We start from the raw sequence: 17,990 nt of genomic DNA, 5'->3' as shown, positions 1-17,990 counted from the left end.
GATGGAGGAATTGGGGCGTGTCCTCTTCTTCTTCTTCTCGGCCTCCATCTTCTGTGGTGATGGTGGCACTTTGGGATTGGTTATTACTAAAAGTGCACTGGTTAATAAGGGTAGAAGGCATTGGGGAAAAATGATAAATATTGTATACGTAACTTTGAGTATAAAGATAGGTGACTGCCCCGGGGGCTCGCTGTGTGCTCATGGCTGGCTGCTGTGCAGACCTCTGTCGGGCCAAGAGAAAATCTTTTAGATAAACAATTAATAAACACCAAGACCGAGAAAAGATCTGGAGCCTCTTCTCGTCCTTTGAAGCGCGGGTTGTCCAAGGCCACCCCGGGCCTTTCCAGGTCACCTAAACAGCCGAGAAACCGACAAAAATCCTTGGGAAGGAGTTTTCCACCAGCCTGGGAGAGCTTTGGGGTGGCAGCTGGTGTTCCAGGAGCAGGCAGTGTGGGCAGAGCTGGTTTTCCCCTGGCCAATGCCGTTCCTGTGACCCTGTGGGCTCTCTTGCAGTGCACGTGCCGCAAGGACATGGTGAAGATCTCCATGGACGTGTTTGTCAGGGTGCTGCAGCCAGAACGCTACGAGCTCTGGAAGCAGGGCAAGGACAGTGCTGTGCTGGACCACATGAAGCCCACGGCCCTGAGCAGCCCCGAGCTGGATGCCTGGAACGAGACCAAGGCAGAGCTGAAGGCGAAGCTGCTCCGCAGGTAAAGCCAGAGAGGGGCTGAGCCCTGCCTGGAGTTCAACTGCTCAGCTGGAAACGCTGCACTCCTCCATGGAGATGGTTCAAACTCTTTTATTTTCTGCCTTTGTTCTTTTCATACAGCTCCTCATGCCATTTGTCTGGGGTAATGTGTCCCTCGTGGTCCTGTTTCCTTCCCATGTTATAAAAGCACATGCTTTTCAAAGTGGGACACTTTGTGCTTCCTCACATCTCATCTCTTATCCTGAAGACAAAAAAAAAAAAAAAAAATCTATAGTGAACATTTAGAGCTTCACTGATCAGAAAGCAGGAGTTTAAAAAAGCCCATCAGTTGCAAAGGGGATTTAATGCATGCCTTTCTGTGCTTCCTTTGATCTTTGTATTAATTTTCTACAAGTCTGTGATTTTTGTGTGTTACAGCATGCTTGAATTGAAAATTTGGCATGCTAACCTTTTCCTGTTGGAATCTTGCTTTATAGGATAGGAGATGAGGAAGAGGACAACAAACACCGGTATGTGACTTCCCTCAGCAACATCCACCCCTTCATTCTTTTTCCTGGCAATCCCTTAAATAGCAGCTCTGGGACTCCTTTCCTCAGTCACTGAGCTTTTTATGAATGCCCCCAGGGAATATTCAGGCCTTGAGGTTCCTCAGGTTTCACCTTGGTTTGTATTTCTGTGCTCTCCGTCACTGGAGAACCTCAACTGTCTGATGGCTCCTCTGGTTTTCCCTCTGGAGCTGCTCTCCTGGGCTGCCAGGGGTGTGTGATGTACCTGGGGTGGGAAAAAGGAGCTGCTCACTGGTGGAAGTGCTGCTGCAGTTTTGGGACTGTTCAGGTTCCTGGTGCAGCTGGTGTGCACACTGGAAGGTGCTCTATGAACACCAAGGATTATTTTCCCTCCCTGAGCCTATTACCCAGCAGAGAAGCCTCTGTCTCAGCCTGAGCCTATTGCAAAAGATCCAGGTGCTTTTTTTTTTGCTTATCTATTCAGCGTTTCCTGGATTATTCCAGCATTATCCTGAAGCAGTTTTGAAGCTGTTCAATGCTCCTTAGCTGTACTTTCTCCTGTGCTTATGTCTTTCCAAGACATGGTTTTACTTGAAGCCTGACTTTTCTCAGCAGGATGGAGGGATGGGATTCACCTCTGCCCAAACCTTCACAGTTGTAGCTACTTAATTTAAGTCACTTTGTGGTTCTGTTCTTCAAAGAGTACAAACGCTGCTTTTTTTGTCAGCTCTCTTGGAAAAATGGAGCTTTTAAACTCTGCAGAGAGGTGTTATTTCTTCTCTAAGGTCAGTCAGACTTGGTTACCTTAAAAAACCCAACTTTGTTTACTTTATGGCTTCAGCAAGAGACTGTTTTAGTCCAGTCCCCATTTCATTTCTGGTGTGTGAATTTGTCAGACACAGAACAGCTTCACTTCTGGAAGTGCTCAGCCTTCAGCCTGTAGTTCTGGAAGCACTTTCTTTAAATGCTGAGCTTTCTGCCTCTCTCCCCCACAACCCCTGAGTGAGAAGAGCACTGCAAAACAGATCTTTTTTTTCTCTCCTGCGAGTATAAAGCTCTGCGCTGTAATTTTTGCCTGGCACTTCCACACCACAGGAGTAAAGCACACTTTGCTAAAACCAGCCTGTAACGCTTGACTCAACTCCTCCTTCAGCTACAGAACATTCCAGCTGCAGTGGCAAAGTCTTACAGCTTTATCTTCACCTCCCACCCTGCACTCCCCTCCCAGGGAAGGTGGTGTGTTCTTGGAGTATGGGTGAAGAGCAGAGCTGATCCTTGTGGGCTCAGCCCCTGTTCCTGCTGGTGGCTGTCCTGCAGGTGTGAAGGCACCAGCTCCTCTTGGAGGGCCACCATCTGCTCAGAGTCTGGCAATTAGAGGTCCCTGTGCATATGGATCAGCTTGCTTTTCTATTCATCATTCAGCTCAGGTGGAATTTTTTTCTCCCTTCTTTGTCAGTTTAAAGGCTGATTAAGGGCTCTTAACTCTGTTGTGCTCCAAATGTAATTAGCAGCTGAGTTTTCTGGGCTCTGAGGATGGGGAGCTGCTTTTTAGCTTTTCTAGACTTTGGGACTGATGAGTAAAGTGTGTTTTAGTCTCTGTCACACGATGATGGATGTGAGGCTGTAAGGAAAATGCAGCTTTCAACCAAAGAAGAACTGCCTACATGCTGAAAATGGGGAAAAAAATCACAAGTTTCTGAATCAGTCCTTTTGGAAAAGGAGAGCTTGTTAGATTTAAACTTGAAATTCAAGGAGAAATTCTGCAGATTCTGTAAAGCCCTGTGCTGGGGCTGGCTGGGATGGAGTGACTGGGATTTGGGGCTCTGAAGTTTTGGCTGTTGCTTGCACAGTGTCGAGGCTTTATCTGGTCCCACTCTGGCCCAGAGGGACCCTGGGGGTGGGTGAGAGCTGGGGAGGGGACCCAGCTGGCCCCGAGTGGCCAAGGGGAAATTCTGTGCCATAAAATGTTATGGGGAGCCATAAAAACTGGGGGAGAGGAGGAAGGAGGGGTTTGGCTTCTGAGGTGCTGTTTTTGGGGACTGGCTGGGCACTGCTCTGCCTAGGGAGGTGCTGAGTGGATTTCCTGGGCTTCTTTCTTTCTTAATTCTTTCTTCACCTATTAAACTGCATTTGTCTTGACTTTCAAATTTCTGACTCTTGTTCTTCCAATTTTCCCTCCCTGTCCCTCTTGAGCAGAAGGGAGTGTCTGTCAGGGTACAGTTCCCAGCCCAAAAATCTTGTCCTGGCTTCTGAATTTCCATTTCTCTTTGCATTGTGGCTCCTGTAATCTTTGCCTTAGTGGCATTGACTTTAAAAAGAATGAACAGCATTGCTATTGCCTCGTTAGTATTTGTCTGTTCTTATTAATAAGCATATTTTTTAGTTAGATTTCTTCAAGGACTTGGACCTTCTGAATTTACTGCTGAAAAATCATAGACTGCCTATTGATTGTGCTGTGAGCATTCATTATGGTGTGTTTTTGGGAACTGGCAGTGCTGGGTAATGTCTCAGAGCTGGAAGATGATGTTTTGCAGACTTCCAGCAGTTTGCCAAAGGGAGGCACGGACAGAATGAAAAGAAATAATGGAATGGAGGCAGAGGATGAAAGAGAGATTTAAACAAGTTTTCATCTGTATTTTGAAATACAAGCAAAATAGATTGAAAACACAATTAAAATCACTTTAACTGCAGCTTGTGAGCTTACATTAGTAATGGTAGGAAAAAGCTCTTCAGGAAACCCAGACAATTAATGGCTGCTGTGAATGGATCTTAAATGTTGTGTTATGCAAGGTTCATCTGCTCCCTTTCAGATATCTCTTCTGCCCTGTAGCTATTTTAGCTACCTTGTGTTTTCTCTGCAAAGAAGATCCTTTTGTTTTTTATTCAGCTTTTAAAGTCAGTGATGGTTTTCTATTTTGAAGACTGTTCTTTTATGTCAAATCACACTTCTGTACTTTCAGGTCTCACAGAAAAAGGAGTCAACCCAGAAGACACAAAACAGAGGATCAGAAATCTCTTGGGGATGTCATGGCTATTGAAACTGCCTTGGAAGATGTGAAAGTAAAAGAGGAGCTGAAAAGGGGGCCAGATGTGGAGGAAGAGGAGAGAAGCAAAGGGATGGAGGGAGAAGGTGAGGCCAGAGCAGTGAGGAGCTGGGGTGAGCTCTGAAACACCTCTGTGAATAACTTGTCTGCTGCTGTTGATTTCTGTTGAAATATCAGCAGAGTTTTCCCCAATATTAAAAACTCACTGAAATATGTCATCATTCACAGCAGCAATTGATTTTTCCCTCCCTTTAAGGATTCAATCCAAATAGCTTTTTTGGCAGGGCTTGAAAATTCTACAGGCTCAAACTATTCCAGGATTGTAAAAAATATATATTATGTGAGGAATATTTTAAATTATTTCATAGAGAAACAAATAAATGTATTTTTATGTCCTGCCCTGAAAAAGAATGATTTGTGCACTGCCTTGTGCAATTCATCTTTCCTCTTCCCCTCCCTATGTTCCCATTTTTCAGAGACTGAATCCAGAGAGCTCAGTTTGGGTGGGATCCACAGCTGCTGCACGAGTCCCACTTGGGTTTCTTCAAGTTTAGCTGGGGCAGGGAAGCTTTGCAGCTTCCTCTGCATGAAATATAAAACCTTTGCTGAAAATAAAACCAGGCAATGGCAACTCCCAGTCCTTTGGGACTCCTTCTGCACATCCAGCCCCCTTTGTGCAGGGGGCTCTTTCTGTTGCACCTTTTTCTTGGCTGTGTAGAAAAGCTTGGAGTTCTTGCTGGGAAAAAGCTGCTTTTCCCCCCCTGATGTGTGGAGAAGTGTTTTTTGTGTCTGTGACACACTCACTCCCTCTTTGAGGCTTCTCCAGCACTTAGAGGGAATTAATTTACATCTATTGTATATATCCATTATTTGTTTAGCATTTGGAGAAACCGATGCTGCAAACTGTTTAGAGAACCTCGATAATGATCATAAAGGAAATCTGTGGAAGCTCTGGGAAGAGCATTGAGGGCTTTGTTCAGTCTCTCAGCTAGACAGTGTATTTTCTCTTTTCATGGGAAATAAGGAGTTGGAAAACCATTGTTGCACAGTGCAGATACTTAATTTCTATTGCCCTAAGCTTGAGAGCATCAGCAGTGTGTTAAATTGTCTGCTCTTAGCTCTTGTACAAGTTTAACACTTGATGCTTGTAATAAATGGCCCGAAAATGCTGATTTTTCTTCGGAGACGAGAGATAAGTGACAAGGACAGATCTGAGATCATTAGAATGGCCAAGGAATAATAAAAACTCTGTTCTAGCTGAATGGCTTCCAAATCATACACTTCCACTACTTCTGAAGAGCTCTGTAACTGTTGGCTCAGGAGGGAAAAGCTTATTTTCAGCACCATTGCAGAAGTGCCACTGGAGCAAACTCCAGCTTGGTGTGGCTGCTTGCAAATGTTCAGCTTTCCTACTGCAATACAGCAATTAAATCCCAATGGCTTCTCTAGTTTTCCACATCCTGCTGTCTGCATTGCCTCTCACCAGTGTCTCAGGGTTTCGTCTTGAAGAAGAAAACAGCATCTGTTTGGATGGCCCTGCTTGTGGTAATTCTGCTCCCACCCCCTCCTGCACTTCCTTTCTTTATTTCCCTGTTTTTAATTTGGCTTCATTTTCTATTACACCAGAAGACATGACCTTGAGAAGGAGAAAGAATGAGATTTCAAAGTAGTCATGGTTCCAAAGTAGGTCTTGTGCTTTGTGTTGGTTGTTTGGACAAGCTGAGTATTTATAACTCGAGGTTTTCAGGATTTCTGACCCAGATCCCTTATGGTGTTTACTTTTGGTTTTTATGACTCAGCTTTATATTCATAATTTATTATGTTGCTATTAATACATTTGGAATTTTAGCAGGTTGTCTTGGGATGTTAGGAAGGAGAGTGTTGAGGCTTTGCCCTTGTCTGGAGGTGCTGAGCAGAGAAATCCCCCTGTGAGTGAGCAGGGGATCTGCAAACCTGAGTGCACCTCCAGGGCTGGGGGCTCCAAACCTCCCTGGCAGCCCCTTCCAAGCCCTTTCCAAGGAGGAATTCCTGCCTGACCCTCCCCTGGGGCAGTGTGGGGCTGTTCCCTCTCGTCCTGGTGTCCCCTGGAGCACAGCCTGCTGTCCCCTGGCTGTCCCCTCCTGTCAGGAGCTGTGCAGAGCCACAAGATCCCTCCTGAGCCTCCTTTGCTCCAGGCTGAGCCCCTTCCCAGCTCCCTCAGCTGCTCCTGAGCTGGGAAATTCAGATTGTGGCAGCACAGCTCTGCTGCTTGTGTTCCTTGTGTCACCTTGTGTCCCACCCACAGCTGCCATCCTTCTGCAGTGGAAGGACAGGAAAGACATTCCTTCTGGACCCACCTGTGCATGTGTGCCTTCAGGTCCTTTTCCTTCCTGCAAGTGTTCAGGATAGCCAGATAAGGCTCTTGGAATTTTTCCTCCCTTTTTCCTGGCTTCTGATTCCGTAGATTCACTTGCAAACTGGTTTGTTCATCGTAATGCAAAAACTTTCAAACACGGTTCTCGGTGCCAGCTGCTGTCAAATTACCCTTTAGAAGTCAATAAAGCTGGTGAATGGCATTTGTGGTGCTGTTGGGGAGAGAATTCTTGGAGTGTATAGAGAGTAAATATGATCTGGTTTTGTGCAACTGGGGAGAAATCCAATTTGCCTTTCATTCAATATGTTTGTTTCTCTAAGGAAATTCAATATTCCTTTCTCTGTGATAGAACAAACCAGTTTATCTGAGGGACTGCCTACATGAGTACAACTATAATTATTTGAGCTGGACTTGTTCCCATTTTTATAAGTTAGTGTAAATTGTAAATAAAGTGATCAGACTTCTGTGGAGTGCTGGGGTTAAGGTGATCCCTAAGGGATTTCAGCAGGGATTTTGGCACTTTATCCTATTGTGGGAGTATTCACCCTTCTTCATGCAGAAACCTCTATTGTGTGATGGTTATTCTGGTTTTCCATTCATGGGTTGGGCTGGTCAGGTTTGGTGTAGCCTGAAGTGGAGGGGTCTGGGTGGGTTGGGGTTGGTGAAACCTTCCCTGGGGTGAGCAGGCTGTCCCTGAATATCCCAAACTGGAGACTCCCCTCAGTGGAGAGCAGGAATTTTAATCCCTGCTGTAAAATGGGAGTGTGTGAATCCCTTCACAGGGAGGAGAGGTGGGGAAGACTTTTACAGGCCATTTCTGCCTCTGGTGACAATGCTGAGATGTTTATCTGCTCAAGAAGTGTTGTCACATCCATGAGGGCTGTGCAGATAAACCGAGTGACAGTGAGCTGGGAGAAACAAGGACATGGGTGTGAGTAAAGGATATCTCAGGATCCAGCTGAGCTCTGTGCTGCACCTGATTTATGCTTTAAAAGCATTTTTTAAAAAGCTTGATAGCAGAAATCTTTGGGTAATAATGATTCAGGTATCTTTTTTCCAGTTCTTCATTTCCTGGGGCTGTTGGGTGCATTAACACACAGTAATACCCAGATAAGAGCTGTGCTTGCAAACACAGTGAGAAGCAAACTACTGATACACAATGGGGGTCTCCAAACTCTTGATTGCACCTCCTTATCAGCAAAAAAAAAAAATCTGAGCACACCTCCTGATGTATGTCTTTATTTATATTTATTCATATACAGCACAGGAATACACATGTACACCTGTATTTCTGTGCTAATGTGAATATACAGAAAAACAGAGGTTGGAAAAGAAAGGCATAAAGATAAAAATACCGTTTAAATATTTATTTTATTAATGGTACAAAAATATTTCACTCCTGTGCTCCAGTGGATGGTTTTGTGCCCCTGACTTTGGAGGACAAAAAGCCTGAAGCACAGAGTCATGGCTAATGTGACATATTACAGGTTTTTTGGCACACTGTCCAGTTTCCTAGGGATTTAGATATTTTCCCTCCAGGAAATGTTGCTTTTAGCAGCCTTTGTGTTCCAGTCAGGAATTTAATAGTCCATAGAAATGACACAAGTATTTTCTTTCTGAAGTGGCTTCTCTAGGTCAGTGCTGAGGCACAGCTGAGTGTGTGCAGCTTTCAGAGTGGATCTCTGGGAAGGGAAAGCAGCAATTCCGTGGTGGAATGTGCTAGCCCAGAGTGGAGCTCTGGGAAGGGAAAGCAGCAATTCCATGGTGGAATGTGCTAGCCCAGAGTGGAGCTCTGGGAAGGGAAAGCAGCAATTCCATGGTGGAATGTGCTAGCCCAGAATGGAGTTCTGAGAAGGGAAAGCAGTAATTACATGATGGAACATGCTAGCCCAGAGTGGAGTTCTGAGAAGGGAAAGCAGCAATTCCATGGTGGAACGTGCTAGCCCAGAGTGGAGTTCTGAGAAGGGAAAGCAGCAATTCCATGGTGGAACGTGCTAGCCCAGAGTGGAGTTCTGAGAAGGGAAAGCAGCAATTCCATGATGGAACATGCTAGCCCATCAGGGAGCTCTGAGAAGGGAGGGAAATGCTGAATTCCATGATGGAGCTCTGGGAAGGAGAGAAAGCAGTAATTCCATGGTGGAATGTGCTAGCCCAGAATGGAGCTCTGGGAAGGGACGGAAAGCAGTAATTCCATGATGGAACATGCTAGCCCAGCACAGGGCTCTGGGAAGGGAGGGCAATGCTCAATTCCATGGTGGAACATGCTAGCCCGGCACAGAGCTCTGGGAAGGGAAAGCAGTAATTCCATGGTGGAACGTGCTAGCCCAGCACAGGGCTCTGGGAAGGGAGGGCAATGCTGCATCCCAGAATTTCAGGGCTCAGCGTCACCTTTCTCTCCACAGGGGAGTGCAAGGCCAAGGCGCGGCCCCCGAAGGCCAAGGGCGAGCGCAAGAAGAAGCAGCTGTTCCCCCCTCAGCCCCCAGGGCCTGTCCCAGTGCCCATCCCGGCCCCCCAGCCGACCCCCGAGGCCGGGCCGGGCCCAGCACGGCCCCCAGGACCCTCCCCAGCCCCGGGCCCAGAGCAGGCCCGGCCCGCGGCCCCCCTGAACGTGGTGCAGCCATCGGAGGCGCCGGCCGAGGAGGACGACTTCAGGCCACGGCCCATCATCCCCATGCTGTACGTGGTGCCCCGCAGCAAGAAGGTGGTGTTTGACAAGGAGCACATGTCCTGCCAGCAGGCCTTCGAGCAGTTCGCCACGCAGAAGGGGCTGGGCTGGCGCCAGCAGGGCCCTGGCAAGGAGCAGGATGGCGCCGAGGCCGAGCGCGCCGAGATCGCCGCCGAGGTCAGTTCTTGTGGCGGGAAGGAATGATCAGTCTGACTCCTTAGATTCACTTGCAAACTGGTTTGTTCATCTTAACGAACAAAAACTTTCCAGCACAGTTCTCAGTGCCAGCTGCTGTCAAATTACCCTTTAGAAGTCAGTAAATCTGGTGAATGGCATTTGTGGTGCTGTTCAGGAGAGGGTTCTTGGAGTGTATATTCATGTTCTTGAAGGCTGATTTATTATTTTATGATACTATATTATAGTAAAGAATACTATACTAAAGAATACAGAAAGGATACTTACAGAAAGCTAACAAGATAATAATGAAAACTTGTGACTTCTTCCAGAGCCCTGATACAGTTTGGCTGTGATTGGCCAATAAGTCAAAACAATTCTCATGAAACCAATGAAACAATCACCTGTTGGTAAACAATGTCCAATGACATTTCAAAGCAGCAAAACACAGGAGAAGCAATGAGATAATTATTGTTTTCCTTTTTCTCTGAGGCTTCTCAGCTTCCCAGGAGAGAAATCCTGGGCAAAGGGAATTTTCCAGAAAATGTGACTGTGACAGTCAGTGGTCCACAGGCTGTGGTGGCTGGTGTGAGGACAGCTCCGAGGCCAGGCTGGGTGGAAGCACCACCTGGTATAGGGGTCTGCAGCCCCATGGCAGGGTTGGAACTGGATGGTCTTTGGGTCCCTGCCAACCCAAACCAGTCTGGGATTCCATGAGTCACGATTTCCGTGGAGTTCCCAGCTGTGTATGTGATTGAGCAGACTTTTCACGAGCTGATGGAATTGGCAGCTTGCAGATGTTCTGAGGCTGTCCTGATTTGAAGAAAACTCTGTAGGTTACCCAACTTTTTAAGAGTTGGTTTTGGCTTTTATCTGCTCCAGGAATTGGCTCGGAAGCCTTCAGTGGTTCAGCCAAAAGGCAGAGAAAAGTTTTCCGTGTGAATCCAAGAACTCTCTTTGACAGGTGCTCTGCCTCTCTTGTCCTGTTCCCTCCTTTGGGGTGCCCATCCAGCTTGTTGTGCTTCCTTCCAGGCTGCTTCTGCCTTCTCCAAGATGAAGATGGAGATCAAGAAGAGCCGCCGGCACCCGCTGGGCAAGCCCCCGACGCGCTCGCCGCTGTCCGTGGTCAAACAGGAGACCTCGAGTGACGAGGGTGAGTGAGCAGCACCAGGGCCCTGGGCAGGTCCTGTCTGAGCCAGGGAACTGCTGCAGCCTCTGACAAAACTGGGTGGCCTGAAACTCTGTGCTACACGGAGCTGGTAGGAAATGCAGCGTGTTCCCGTTTTGATAACCCAGCTGGAAACAAAACTCTCCAGTGGGAGGTGTCGCTTCTCGCCTCCCACTCTTTTTTCACTCGAGAAAAATATTTTGCTGGCTGCAGAATGAGGCAGCATTATGGGCAAAGGGAAAAGAAAAGTTTGCAGAAAATAATATCTTAAAGGCAAAGCTCTGCCTTGGGTATTGCAGTGGGATGAGAGCTGGTCCTTGGAGGCAGTGGAGGTCAGATCTGCTCTCATGTGTGTGAGGAAAGTCAGTTCCAACCTTTTGCTTGCCTCCTAATTCACATCAGTGTTGGGGTCCAGCTTTCCTTGGCAGATGCAGAAATGAGAATTAAAATGTTTTTTGGTGTTTAACTGTACATCACTGATTCTTCTTTCCCCACATTCCAATCCCCAACAGTGTGGACCAAAGGGAAAGAAAAGATTCTTACCTCTCACTGTTTTGTGGTGTCATTTCCCACTTTGAGGCCTTTTCCACATTACTCAGAAAACGGACAATGCCCCAGTAAGGAGCTTTTGTGTGCTGGGTCAGGCACGTGGGTGTAGCTGGCAGTCCCTGCTCACAGCTCCTCATCCCAGGGGACATCATCTTTCCCATTCACCCTCCTTCAGGAGTGCAGCCATTGATTTTAGAGCCTTTTCCTGCCTTTCCTCCTGCAGGAAAGGCTTCTCCTGAGCTCACAGAGCTCCTTTCCTCACCAAGGAGGATGCACTTGATGCCTTCCAAGTGTGTAACATGGACTGAAGTGTGCAGAGGCAGCTGAGACTTGTTATCTTGTTTTGGTGTGAGACCTTGGAACCAGCTCAGAGCTGGAGGATCCTCGTTAGGCAGATTCTTCTCACTGCTTTGACTTGTTGGATGCTGTTTGGGGACTTGGCTGGTGGAGCAGGAGCAGCTCTTGTGGAAGCTGGCATTTCTTGGGGAGTGATTTACAGCTCTGGTGGGCAGAATCCGATCAAACAGATTCTTCCCTCCCCACCAGGGAATAGAGGCAGCTCTCTGCACCCCAGGCTTTTCCAGGGAATGATGTGCAGGATGAGCTGCAGGCTGCAGGAGGATCAGTGAGCATGTAAATTAAGGGAATGCACATTTTACACAAAGATTCAGCTCTGATAAGTTGTTTGCAATGTGGGAGCCATCCTGAATGCCTTGTGGATCCATCCTGGGAGGAGCCAAGGTGACAGCACACAACAGCCATTCCCTTTCTTCTCTCCATCTGTCACTCTGGATTAGGCTGCTGCTTTCACTGATTTCACTGGTGTCATAAATCCTGCTCTGTCACCTGATGTGCCTCGACTGAAATTTGGAGAAATGTGGGTTTTGATTCATGTCTTATAAATAAACACTTTTTAGAGGGTAACCCTCGTATGAAATGTGACAGAGCCACACACCCACCGCTCATCACCTTAAAAAAGGGATTAATAAAACACAATAAAATTTCCACATTGTCTGACAAATATGTTATGGGCAACATTTAAAATCTGAGATGTAAACTCAGCCATTAACATTTTACTCCAAGTTCCTTTTATCCTTTCAGGTAACCCAAGAGTCAGGAAATCTTCAAAGGGAGGGAGAACTGGGGAGGAGACTTAGACTTGTAGAGCAGAACATAAACTGCTTATTTCCAGTAATTAACAGTGAAGCAGTGAACAATTTGGTTTAATGTGCTGAGCTCTGGGGATAATGTTCTTCCAAGATGTTGTTGAGTTCCCTGTTCTTTTGGAAACTTTGCAGATTGGTGATGCAGGGAGTGATTTACACTCAGCCTTGTGTGGAAAATGTCTTTAACACTTACAGTGACTCAAAGCTCCTTCATAAGGAAGGGTAAGGAACTCAGACCCCCAGACTGCCACAGATGGATTCAGCAGTGGTTTAATCATGAAATGCCAAGGACCTTTGAAAGGTTTATAAAATAAAGAACTTAACAAAGTTCAAATGAAGTCTTCATGAAAAGGATGGTGGAGGTTTCACAGCTGGGAAGGGGAGGGAGTTACAAAGGCAGTAAATCTCCATTCTCTCCTTCCTCATGGCCAGTTCCTTCAGGTCACTGCTGCTCCTGTCTTGTGTGTCGTGTCCCCAGAGGGGATATTCTGTCCATTTAAGGAAGTGTTTGGGGCATAGGCATATGGGAGACCATGGAGGAGTTGAATGTTTTTGTTTATTTCACTTCTGTGTTGTTGAGACCTGAGCTGTTTAACTCACCCTTGCTCCTTTTGCCTCTTCTAACCATAATCACTTTTGCCTTTACTTACTCCTCATTGTTTTGGGATTTCTTTTTTTCCTTTTCATTCTAGAAATGTTTCCATTTTCTGGAGAGGAAGATATGAGTGATCCAGAGGCTTTGAAATCTTTACTTTCCTTCCAGTGGAAGAACAAAGCACTTAATTTCCCAGCTGAAAGGAAGTTCAATGCAGCTGCTGCCCTGAGTGAGCCATACTGTGCTGTCTGCACCCTCTTCTACCCCTATAACCAGGTAATTCCTCATCACAGAGGCAGGGAAGCATTAAGGTTGGAAATGGATCTAGGATCAAGTCCAGCTGTCAGTCCCCCACCACTGTATTCACCCTAAATCCACATCTCCCCTCTGTATCCATGGGTTTTGTATCCATGTTTTTTTTGGGACAGTGACCCCAGTTCTCTGGGCAGCCTGTGCCATTGCCTGACCACACCTTCCATGAAGAGATTTCCCCTAATATCTCATCTAAACCTCTGCCACTGCTCACAGGGCTGAGTTAGGATGCAGACATTTCTGATGCAGACATTTCTGATACAGACAAACCCACACAAATTTGCACACCAAAGAAATGTGTTTGGATTTGGCAGTGGCTGGAGCCTTTTTTGTTATCTTTCCTGGCTTCTCTGGCTTGCTCAGTGTTCATTTTGAAATCACACTGAAAGAGCTTTGCAAACACTGTTCCATGCAGAGAAAAGTCACACCAGGCTCCTGTTTCCATACGGGCCCCAGTTGCTGAATTTATGCAAACAAGCCACAAAATAAAAATTTACTGAGTAAGCACATCCATCACCTTTTTTTGGAAACTACCAATATGCTTTGGGAGATGTTATAAGCAGAAAGGCAAAATTCATCAGATGAATTAGTTATTTGTGCAGTTGTGCATTGATTTGTTCTCACATAGAGCCAAATCTGGCTTTGTGTGCCCACCAGGAATTCGTGCCTTAGATACTTGTAGCTGTGTTGGAAGCTTTTCCTGAGGAAAGCAGAACCCACTTCAATAAAATCTCTTGATTTATTATACAGACTGAAAGTAAAATATCTGTTCTGATTGCTGGCTGTTGTGAGGAAAACTGGGTGCAGCTGAGCTGGTTCTATCCATTGCTATTAACTCTGTCAGCTACCAGAAACCTTGAAGTGTCCTTCAGGAGAACTTCTTGCAGGAAAAGTAGGGAAGGATGCCAAGGGGATGGGAGAGAGGGAGGGAAGGCCTTGCTTTTAGTAATATTTTCCTTTTTATTTTTCCTTGGTGTTTTCAGCTGCAATTTAGGAATTTTTTGCAGAAGAAAACCAGGAAAAGCTGCTCGTTATTCTAATGCTTCTTTGAGCTTCCACAACAAATTACAGATCCCAGTTGATGCCTTAAGAAAAGGGGAAGAAGCAAGGAGGGAATCAGGATTTTAGGCTGTTTGTTGGCTATTTGGTGCCAGGTGTTGGGTGACCTTTTTGCAAGGGGAGTGCTCAGAGTGGAGAGGGAGCACCGTGGCCAGGAAGAGGAGGTTCCAGTGATGGGGTTTTCTCTGCAGTCCTCACAGGTGGAGAAGGAAGCTGCCCCAGCCTCCACAGGGGAGCCGTCCTCGTTCGTGCACCTTTCCAAGTGTGGGCAGAAGACCAAGCCCCTGATCCCAGAGATGTGCTTTACCTCAAGTGGAGAAAACACCGAGCCCCTTCCTTCAAATTCCTACATTGGAGAGGATGGAACCAGTCCCTTGATATCCTGTGCCAAATGCTGCCTGCAGGTTCATGCCAGTGAGTGTTTCATCTTCCCCAGAGCCTTTGGCTCCCCGGAAATCAGGAGTTTGTGTGTTGCTGTATTTGAGTTCCTTCTTGGCAGGTTTGTATCCTGTCACTCCCATTTTTATCTTTCTAGGTACAAGGATATCAGGAATCCCAGAAAGGTTTGGGTTGGAAGGAGCTTAAAGCTCATTCAGTTCCCATCCCCTGCCATGGACAGGGAACCTTTCTCTCCAAGCACATCTGTGTATTCAAGTCCATCTTGGCAGCCACTGATCTTAAAAATACACACCAATATTCTTTTTACTGCTTTTTTTGTTGGCTGATTCTTCTCTGTCTCAGAGAAAAGATTCTTTCTTTTGATACCTTTCATTTTTTGTAATAAAGCAGAACTCAAAGGCTTTATTGCACTCTTTTCTCTCACATATTTTGTTCCAATATTGTTCTGCTGGGGGAGGCTATATTGTTCCTGCATGCAGCAGAGATTATGGAGTAGTTTGAGATATATTTTATTAGTGTCTGTGATAGTGCTTGTAGTAATGGCACTTGATTACAAAAGGGAACATATGTCTGTTTGCTTCCCTGATAGTTATGTCTAAAAGAAGATCTGATTAATCCTGGTGGAGTGTACCTTCAGTGGAGATTGTACAGCATCCAGTTAACATTTGTGACGAATTACTGTTCAGCTGTTTGATCTTGACAGATGGGGAATCTTATTTGACTTGCATCAGCTGGAATTACTTTTGTTGTTCCAATTTTAGAGTCTGCAGGTCCCCGTGCAGCTCAGCAGGGCTGGGGAACTGGAAGCAACTTTTGTTTCTGTGCTGAATCTCTGATTATGGTCATTTCTGACTAATCAGGCCATGGGATGCAGAGTGGATGCGAGGAGGAAAATTTCATCCTCCCTTCATGATTCAGGGTTCTGCATCTTGTCCATCCTTAGGCCTGCAATAGTCCAGTCTATAGAATGGTTTATGTGGCCAAATTCTATTTAAGGACAGAGGGCTGTGGGCAAGATGATGTTAATATGCAGGCTCAGACCTGAGATCCATCTTTTTTTAGAGAAACTCAGCTTTATATTTTGGCTGTACCCTCCCCTTGAGGGTAGGACAGGACAGGTGTTAAATCTGATGGAGGCTCCAGTGCCTGGTTGTTTCCTTGTGCTCTGTGACATCCCTTTGACTTTGCTGCAGAGAATCCATTTGCTTTTATTGCAGGATTGCAGTGGTGAGGTGTATTTTGGCTGACTGTAAAAGCAGCTGGCAGCCTGTGTGTTCTTGGGAAGTGCCCTCTCAAACTGTGCTGGGTTCCAGCAGCCAGGCCCTATGGAGAGGGGAAGGTTTGGGGAAGGTTTCTGGGCTTTTGAGGCACTGAAAAATCCATAAAAAGAGCAGATTTTTCTTGCTTTATCCCTATGGGACAACCTGGGGTGAGGTAAATGGGACTGTTCTGCCCTCACAGAATCACTGAGGTTGGAGAAGACCTTCAAGGCCACCAAGTCCAAACATCAGCCCAGCACCACCACCCTGCCCACCTCTAGCCATGTCCCCAGGTGCCACATCCGTGGATGTTTTTAACACTTCCAGAGATGGTGATTCCACCTCTGCCCTGGGCAGGCTGTTCCAACCCTTTCCATGAAGATATTTTTCCTAAATTTCAATCTAAACCTCCACATTTGCGGCTTGAGGCTGTGCTCAGGGTCTGGCTCTCCCTCAGCTCAGTTTTGGCCTGAACTCCCTGTCCCTGTTCTAGCCTGGGTGGAATTTGCTGCCCTGATTTGCCATGTGATGAAAAGAGACCTCAGATGTGGAGAGCAGCTGCAGATCCATAGTATTGACTTTTTTTGACATGCTCTTTATCTGGTTAAGTGGATGATATTTATAAATCAGGCTGTGGTGGCAATCCCAGTGCTTTCTGAATGTTTTCTTTTAAGTTTAATTCAGGAATTTGAGATTGTTGTTCCCAGCTGAAATTTTCTGTTCAGTTTGTTAGGACAGGTAAAGGCTGGATGAGATTTTGTTAGGAGGGATAGAGGCTGGGTGGAATGAGCTGTGTGTTAGTTGAGATGCTTATCTTCAATTTTCCACTCACTTTACAAGCTTGCAGGAATCACATAGATCTACTTTTCCAAACTGTATTTGTGTCTTTTCCCCATTGTTTTCAGTGACAAACCTCAGTGCCTTTTATAGAATTTTAAGGATTTTTTTTTTTGTTCTTATTTCCCTGTCTTCGTAATGGGCATGATACCACTTTACTGTTTTGGTGGTGTTGTAGGAGGATTTGGTGTTTGCATGTTGCAGTAATTGATGCTCTGTAGAATGAGATGGTTTTAAGACTTCCTATAACCATAAATTAAATACTGTTAACCATGTGGAATGCAGGTATTGAATTTCCTTGCCCTTGTCCTTCCTCATAACACCACTCAGCAAAAGTAACTGCTTCAACCTTGCTAAAATTCAGTGCCCTTCCCTGTTTCCATTTGTGAGTGCACTCCCGCAGTGGTGACATCACCTTGGAGCCCAGTACTTTGGAGCCCAGTTCCTGCCTAAAGAAACAAATTCTTGCTATTGTAGTCCTTAGAAAAGTGAAAAACAAATGTGAGTTACCTGTGGAGGGGTTTGGTTGGTTTGTTTTCAGACCTGCTGGTCCCACTTCTGATTTTGTTGGAATAGAGTTCCTCAAATGCTCTCAGAGTTGCTTCTGAACTGAAAAATCATGAGAAGGGAAACTGAGTGGAACTGAGAGGTGCTGAGGAAGGGCTGCTCTGACAGGCTGTGGCTCTGTTTGTTGCAGGCTGTTACGGGATACGCCCGGAGCTGGTGAACGAGGGCTGGTCCTGCTCGCGGTGCTCGGCCGGCGCCTGGGCAGCGGTAAGGGCTGGCACGTCACCCACTCACTGCCCCACACACACAGGGGGGAGGATTCACCTTGCCTTTGACATCTCACATGGGAGATGGGCAGTGCTAAGGGCTGGCACGTCACCCACTCACTGCCCCACACACACAGGGGGGAGGATTCACCTTGCCTTTGACATCTCACATGGGGGTAAGGGCTGGCACATCACCCACTCACTGCCCCACACACACAGTGGGGAGGATTCACATTGCCTTTGACATCTCACATGGGAGATGGGCAGTGCTAAGGGCTGGCACAGCACCCCTGGCACCGCTGGCATCACCCACCCGGCACTCCACAGACACAGCGGGGAGGATTCACATTGCCTTTGATATCCCAGGTGGGGTGTGGGCACTTTCTGGGGAGGATGAAGAGCCTGGCAGAGCTTTTGGGCCC

The 17,990-nt window shown here is 46.5% G+C and overlaps 1 protein-coding gene across 1 annotated transcript in view; it reads left to right on the top strand.

Annotated features, from left to right (window-relative positions):
• KDM4B (lysine demethylase 4B) overlaps nt 1-17,990 on the top strand; it is a 72,181-nt gene that overhangs the window by 43,937 nt on the left and 10,254 nt on the right. The window contains exons 9-16 of the mRNA XM_059489790.1: nt 514-710; nt 1,186-1,218; nt 4,176-4,345; nt 9,015-9,454; nt 10,484-10,604; nt 13,027-13,205; nt 14,492-14,714; nt 17,493-17,569. Of these exons, the coding sequence (XP_059345773.1) occupies nt 514-710; nt 1,186-1,218; nt 4,176-4,345; nt 9,015-9,454; nt 10,484-10,604; nt 13,027-13,205; nt 14,492-14,714; nt 17,493-17,569 (1,440 nt within the window). The remainder of the gene's footprint in view (nt 1-513; nt 711-1,185; nt 1,219-4,175; nt 4,346-9,014; nt 9,455-10,483; nt 10,605-13,026; nt 13,206-14,491; nt 14,715-17,492; nt 17,570-17,990) is intronic.

This window comes from Ammospiza nelsoni, chromosome 27 (assembly GCF_027579445.1).
Source record: "Ammospiza nelsoni isolate bAmmNel1 chromosome 27, bAmmNel1.pri, whole genome shotgun sequence".
NCBI classification, from domain to species: domain Eukaryota; kingdom Metazoa; phylum Chordata; class Aves; order Passeriformes; family Passerellidae; genus Ammospiza; species Ammospiza nelsoni.
This window is presented reverse-complemented; position numbering and strand designations above follow the sequence as displayed.